Below are 6,951 nucleotides of genomic sequence, written 5' to 3'. Positions count from 1 at the left end.
AACAAAAGATAACAGCACAAAGTATGATTATTAATGTCAAAAGTGCAATTATTATACCATTGCAGTCTTGTCCAATAGATTGATATCCAGCATTACAGGAGCAGTTATAGCTTCCTATTGTATTAACACATACCTGACTGCATCCTCCATTGCTTAACAAACACTCATTAGTATCTAAAAAGAATAAAACTGAATTAATAGAATAAGAACAAGCTTTACCAGAACAAGCTTTCTGATCACTCATTAAATGAAATCCAGAAGTACAGTAGCACATGTATGATCCATTGGTATTGACACAGTTTTGATGACATCCACTGATACCAAGAGAACACTCATCAACATCTGTAAGATTTTACTATTAGATGAATATTATTACTATTCAATTTTACCATCACAATGATGATGATCAGTATTGAGGGTATAATTATTGTTACATGAACAATAATAGCTACCAATGGTATTATGACAGCTCTGTTCACATCCTCCATTATTAGTGCTACATTCATTAATATCTAATTGAATTGATTCAATTAATAAAAAATTAAAACAACTTATTTTTACCTGTACAATTATGATTATCAGTATTTAAATTAAAGCCAATGTTACAGGAACATTTGTAACTTCCAGCATTGTTATGACAATTTTGTTCACATCCACCATTATACATAGTACATTCATTTAAATCTGTTTAAATATACTATAATACAATACTATTACCAGATAATCTCACCAGTACAAAATTTATCTGATAATAGTTGGTATCCTGATGTACAAGAACAAGTAAAACTTCCTTCAGTATTAATACATAGTTGTTCACATCCTCCATTATCGGTAATAGTACACTCATTGATATCAGTACAAGTGTGATTATCATTAGTGAGTTGATAACCTTTATCACAGGTACATGTATAACTAGCATTGGTGTTGATACATAACTGAGAACATCCAGAAATTCCATCAGTGCATTCATCAATATCTTAAGAGACAAACAACAATTAATAAGTGCATTCATCAATATCTCAAGATAAAACAAAAATTAATAAATAAAATGAAGAATAATTTATTTTAATAATGATTGTAATATTAACTTTTCAGTGTTTTTGGAGAAGTTTACTTCAGATTATAATTTCAGTCTTACTTTTAAAAAAGCATAACCATTACAGTGGCATGCTTCTGGCTAGCTTGAAATAGGATGCAAGTATATATACATTATTACCATGAGCTCAATTGGCCCAATACAGTTTGCTGTGGCCCACAATTATAATATCAGTTGGGCATATTTGCTCAAAACATTCACAAAAAATAATGCTAATTCTGCTATTTTTACAATATTGGAGCAAAAAACACTCATTTGGTGCAGAATATGATTAAATTTGAGTAAGATTATTTGAACCAAGTTGATGCCGACTGCCGAGTCAAATTTATTATCAAAAACCATGTATCATTACCTTTACATGAGTAGTTATAGCTAACATAGTAACCTTTATCACAGCCACAGTAATATGAACCATTAGTATTGGTACAGTACACTTCACATCCTCCATTGTCATCCTCACATTCATCAATATCTAATGATGAACTATTAATTTAGATATGTAATGTAAGTGAACTGACCTTCACATGTATAATCATCATAAAGTAGAATGTATCCATTTAAACATGAACAGTTGTAGCTCCCTGGCTCATTTATACATATCTGACTACAATTTGAACTACTTTCCATGCATTCATCAATATCTATGATGAAATAATGAAATTAGATACAAAGTATTGTACTACTGATGTACCTTCGCATGCACTTGAATTAGTTGCAGAAACTCTATATCCTGACAAGCATGTACAATAATAGCTTCCAATTGTATTATGACATGTGTGCTGGCAATCATCATCACCAGTACAACATTCACAATGATCTTAAGTAAACAATAAAAAATGACAGTTATTGTTGTTTTATTATATATTACCTATGCAGGTGGAGTGATCCTCTAATAATAGATATCCATCATAGCAGGAGCAGTTATATGATCCCAGAGTGTTGGTACAAGTATGACTGCAGCCACCATTATCATTAAGGCACTCATTAATATCTGTTAATTGTGTTACTAATTATAGTAAATGCATAATACACATATATTGCTTAAAAGAGGAATAACCAGAGAAAGACTATGCATGAATTAGTTGCCTAGTACATATTATTGAGTAATAATATACATTCAATGTGTATATTAAATGTACCTGTACATGTTTGATTGTCTGTATCTATCAAATATCCATCATGACAGCCACACAAGTAAGTTCCTGGTCTGTTAATACATAACTGCTCACACCAGTCATCAGTTGGTACAATTAAGTCTAATTCACTTCCACTGCCATTTATTAGTGGAATACCAATTGTAACATTGCCGTTAGTACACTCATTAATATCTGAATAAGAATTGAAACATTTGCAAAGCTAAACTAATAGTACGTGATGAACATACAATATAACAGATGATGCATGCTATTAAAAATGCATTGTGCTAAATGGCCGGTGTATATGTACATAATATGATTATTACCTGTTTGACATGAATATCCAGTCCAACCAGCATCACAGCTACACACATCAGGGCTGATACAATTCCCATAAAAGCAACCCTGAGAACATTGAGCTACAAAATGAAGTGTTATTAATTTTATACTAAGAATACACTGTTTCTTGCAATAAAGAAGAAACATGCACAAACAGTACAATTACATTATTTTATACTAAGTATCTTACGTATGCATTGTCCACTGACTAATGCATATCCACTGCAGCAATCACTGGTATAATAATATACTGTTCTATATGACACATAGGACTGTGTGTAGTAGGTGTAACTAACAAGAATGGACATTAATGTACAAGTTGTTATTAAATTTACTGTGTATAATATCTGGTACATCTTTTCCATCCAAACAAACCACATGAAGTGTACCTAACACCCTGAGATGTATAATACGCTTGCTGATAAGACATGTAAGTAGAAACTCTACTGCGGAGATATGTGCAGTTCCTATGTACATGAGAAAGTCTCTAAATGTATAGCTTTATATAATTATAATAACTGACCTGCATTCCACAACTGGACTGAATGCAAGCAAGAAAAGAAGCAATACAGCAGAAAATAATGTAACTGATCCAGCCATAGCGAATGGTGGATAAAATTTCGAATTTGTGAAATTTTATACTATCATGAAATAAGCCACACCTATGAAGAAAGACTATGATAATAATAGACATGTAGTGATGTAGTAGAAAGAAATGATTTACCTGCTATAAAAATTCTCTCGTCAGTTCTCTAAAGTATACTATGATTTACAACATGCAGCTCTAGCTAGCCGCTCTGCTAAATTTTTAGTCATACTATAGATATGTAGACAGTTCCAATACAATTTGTATGGCTACCAATAATAATAAATACTACAATACTATTTATCTGCATGAGTAGATGTAACTAAATGTACAACATTCCAAAAATTGATTTCTAAAGCTAGCCACCAGGTCTGGTTAGGCCATTAAAGACTAATCTGTAATGATTAATCAAACTCCAAATTAAATAGTACTAGTAATTGCAATTATCTATTATTATCCTCAAATGAAATAATAATGGACAACACTAGCTCTAGTCTATGCCTTACAATAGCCCATCCCACAGAAAGAATCTTAGATGGCACGTTTGAAGTCAAATAATGTTAAAAATTGAAAGGACAAAATATTACATGCAAATAATTAAGAACCAGTTACTATCATAATGATCTAAGCTTCTTAAGCTCCTCCTCTAGTTCACGCTAAACAGAATAACACAGAAGATAAACTATGCTCTAGTTTGTAATAACTTACGTTTTCTTGTAGTATTGAACTATAGTGGTGAAAAAATGTTGTTGATTTTGTGCTTTTTAATTCTTCACCATGAAGCTCACTCTCTAATTCAATCCTATTCAATGATAATGAAATGAAATGTAATACCAGTCCCTGAAATGTTTTATTCATTTAGCTGTTGTATGTCAAAGCTAGGCTTAAGCTAGATTTTACAATACGCACAACTCTAAACATTGCATCAGTCCATAGAGCATCATGTGATGCCAATTTGGGTTGGTCTATAAAGCTGCCATTTATGCAATAGAAAATTACATAGCTAAAACTTCACATGTACAAGTGTGCGTACATTCTACTAGCAATATAACACCACTGAAATTTGTTTAATACTGACATTATAATAAAGCAGACATTGATATTACAATATTCAATACAATTACCTCTTTTGATCTAACTGTCCCATCTCATATAGTATCTTAAACCTTTGTTCTACATACTACAAATGATAATAGCAATAAATGAGATAGCACTTAATATAGAGATTGCTTACTGATTTATATTGCATGTATACTTCATATGATTCTTGATTCCCTTCTATTGGAATGTATGGCTATACATGTACAATGTATAATAAGAAAGGAAGAAATGAGAGAGAATATGTACATAAAATAAAATGGAAAAATCATTAAATGAAGTTATTACTTGTCGATCAGGATCAAGTCCATCAATTAATACTGAGATGAAGGATCGGCTTGTTTTGGCTCAATAGATACTAACGTATCGTCAGAAGTACTTTCAAAATTATCAACAACTTCAAAACTAAAAAAAACAATGAAATAAACTTAACAAAAAAGAAATATAGGTAAAACTATACATATGTACATGTACGTACACATTAATAAGTACAATGTACGTACATACATATTACAATGAAGTATATAAAGAAGTACAAAATATCATAGTGTATACCTGTCAGGATCAAAGGCAACAACCATCTGATTAGGAGGATGAGAGTCTGGTCTTCTGATCTGATGTATGTCTGATGATGATGGTGGCTTCTCCACTTCAGTTTTACTCCTTCGACCTAATATGAAGGAATGAATGACTTGAATCATAAAATATACATATACATTTAGTTGTATCATGAGTGGGTAAATGTGTTAATAAAGAAAAAAGTACATAAACTAACGAGTTAATAGTGGTTCATTTTAAATTTGTAAGGTACTCCTTTTAGTTTCCTAACTATCTCATCAAAGGAGAGTCTATCAACAGGTTGTTGTGCCCAGCACCTAATGAACACATCATGTATCAACATACACGTGTACATGTACATGTACTATTAAACTCTTACTTTGTCACTAGCTCCCATAGAAACTTTGGTATACCTATGATAGTGGGCATCCTTGCTCTTAATAGTAGGAAAGAGAGAGATGGAGGATCAGAGACATAAAGGGAGAAAATGAGTGAGTACATATTGTACACTAGAGGTTATTCTTAAGTACCTTTTCCTATTGTACGGAAGACGTTATAAGGATGAAACTGTTCCTCCTGATTGAGATCAAGAGTTGGTTTGTGTCGCATGATCATCTCCCACAAAGTAACAGCAAATGAAAAATGATATATGAGCATTTTATAAAAAACTATGTCTTTGGCACAAATTTCAAAAATTTGTAAAAAAGCTATATTTAATTGGAATCCTCTACATAACAAGAGGACATAAATATGTATTAGAAATAATTATAGAAATGAAGAACTCTCACCTTTTAATTTTTGGCAAAATTTGGCCTAAAACCATGTTACAGTATACAGGGAGTTTGGCCCAATTTTGGACAAATTTATCCAAACTAATTATATGTATCAGGAAATGTAATGAAGCCTGTTTTATGAAACTAAACATGCTATTACATATTACTATTATACTATATTTGATTGATTTGTATGCTTATGGCAACAAAATCAAATCACAAATGTATCAGCAAGCATAATAAAGTATTAGCATGTACCTCTTCATCCTTTTCATAATCTTCAATAACTTCACCTTTGAAAATAAAGAACAATAAAAATAATGATATGCACTGATAATACTAACTTTCTTGTACATCCATTTCCTTAGCATCCCATTCATCTCTACCACTAATAAAACAAAAAACTATCTCCTTCATAAAGTAGGGGATTAGTCCCCACTATCTACACCCTTAATTGTAAAGTACCTTATTTCCTTAAATAAAAGCCCGGGCGTCTATTTGCTAAAATGGTATTTGGATCCAGAGGAGGTAGGACACGGTTGACCTTTGATTAATAATTGCAAAGTTCAATTGCATTCCATTGGTATCACGTGATGCAAAATGGCCAAATTCTTCCACCAGTACCCTTCTAACAATAATTTAGAGCATCAAGATAGAGTCAATGGGACTTTCATTAATTCACTAGAAACTATGATAGTTGCAGTAACTTTTAACATCTTAAACTAGCGAAGATTGATTTATCTGATGAAGTAAAAAAGAGAATCAAAGTTAAGATGCACTGTCTCTTTCTCCTTCTTATATTCATGTCTATAATCAAAGAAGAAATATTCTCCATACAATGAAGATTTTAACAACCGTCAAGGGTCGTGATAGATCTCTCTAGTTTCTGTAGTAGTAGCTAGTTTTGTGATACAATCATCAGAAAGCTGCCATTTTTTATCACGTGATACCAATGGAATGCAATTGAACTTTGCAATTATTGCTCAAAGGTCAACCGTGTCCTACCTCCTCTGCTACATATCATTAATTACCTGAATCCATCCATATCAGTACGACTATCACAGAAAGGAGTGTATCCATAAGGTGCTCCATCCAATGGCTCCTCCAACAATTCCTTCATATCAGTACGAACCACCTATTAATAACCATGAATAAATATAAGTAACTGTTAAGAAGTAATTATAATTAATAATAATTTTATAACTACAATGTATACCTGGTCAGCATCGACAAAAATTATTTTCTTAATATTTAATGGAAAAAGTACATCTAGAAATAATATTTTGTACCTAAAATAATAATAATAATTATTATTATTACTTATTGATTAATAATTATTTATACTCACGCCCAGATTAATCTTTG

The 6,951-nt window shown here is 31.5% G+C and overlaps 3 protein-coding genes and 2 long non-coding RNA genes across 10 annotated transcripts in view; all 5 read right to left on the bottom strand.

The window, feature by feature from the left end:
- The window catches only part of LOC100631505 (fibrillin-1-like), a 6,726-nt gene extending 6,059 nt beyond the window's left edge, over nt 1-667 (bottom strand). The window contains exons 1-4 of the mRNA XM_020004167.1: nt 562-667; nt 390-512; nt 220-342; nt 58-174 (exon numbers count right to left, since the gene is read on the bottom strand). Of these exons, the coding sequence (XP_019859726.1) occupies nt 58-174; nt 220-342; nt 390-512; nt 562-667 (469 nt within the window). The remainder of the gene's footprint in view (nt 1-57; nt 175-219; nt 343-389; nt 513-561) is intronic.
- A 716-nt stretch (nt 668-1,383) lies between these two features.
- On the bottom strand, nt 1,384-2,499 carry LOC109587959 (signal peptide, CUB and EGF-like domain-containing protein 2). The gene is made up of 6 exons (XM_020004166.1): nt 2,481-2,499; nt 2,236-2,424; nt 1,965-2,087; nt 1,788-1,913; nt 1,615-1,737; nt 1,384-1,568 (listed from the first exon to the last, which is right to left on the bottom strand). The coding sequence occupies exons 1-6, from the start codon at nt 2,497-2,499 to the stop codon at nt 1,384-1,386; spliced, it is 765 nt and encodes a 254-aa protein (XP_019859725.1).
- Nucleotides 2,500-2,560: 61 nt separating this feature from the next.
- Nucleotides 2,561-3,028, bottom strand: LOC109587960 (uncharacterized). The gene is made up of 3 exons (XR_002187893.1): nt 2,907-3,028; nt 2,762-2,862; nt 2,561-2,651 (listed from the first exon to the last, which is right to left on the bottom strand). It is a non-coding gene; the product is annotated as an uncharacterized LOC109587960 (long non-coding RNA).
- A 660-nt stretch (nt 3,029-3,688) lies between these two features.
- The window catches only part of LOC109587962 (uncharacterized), an 8,370-nt gene continuing 5,107 nt past the window's right edge, over nt 3,689-6,951 (bottom strand). The window contains exons 1-12 of one of the 6 annotated variants that reach the window (XR_002187896.1): nt 6,052-6,088; nt 5,931-5,990; nt 5,845-5,879; nt 5,344-5,540; nt 5,193-5,249; nt 5,031-5,130; nt 4,811-4,925; nt 4,544-4,660; nt 4,392-4,451; nt 4,282-4,337; nt 3,866-3,959; nt 3,689-3,813 (exon numbers count right to left, since the gene is read on the bottom strand). Coding sequence is in view for 3 of the 6 variants with exons in the window: in XM_020004170.1 (XP_019859729.1) it covers nt 3,772-3,813; nt 3,866-3,959; nt 4,282-4,337; nt 4,392-4,451 (252 nt within the window). In the remaining 3 variants the exon portion in view is untranslated. Of the gene's footprint in view, nt 3,814-3,865; nt 3,960-4,281; nt 4,338-4,391; nt 4,452-4,543; nt 4,661-4,810; nt 4,926-5,030; nt 5,131-5,192; nt 5,250-5,343; nt 5,880-5,930; nt 5,991-6,051; nt 6,090-6,951 lie in introns of those variants that run through there. The other 5 variants (XR_002187895.1, XR_002187894.1, XM_020004170.1 and 2 more) reach the window with 5 other exon arrangements.
- LOC109587963 (uncharacterized) lies at nt 6,609-6,951 on the bottom strand. Its single transcript, XR_002187897.1, has 3 exons — nt 6,935-6,951; nt 6,803-6,875; nt 6,609-6,721 (listed from the first exon to the last, which is right to left on the bottom strand). It is a non-coding gene; the product is annotated as an uncharacterized LOC109587963 (long non-coding RNA).

Source organism: Amphimedon queenslandica, unplaced genomic scaffold (genome assembly GCF_000090795.2).
Source record: "Amphimedon queenslandica unplaced genomic scaffold, v1.1 AMPQUscaffold_12362, whole genome shotgun sequence".
Taxonomy (NCBI): Eukaryota; Metazoa; Porifera; class Demospongiae; order Haplosclerida; family Niphatidae; genus Amphimedon; species Amphimedon queenslandica.
This window is presented reverse-complemented; position numbering and strand designations above follow the sequence as displayed.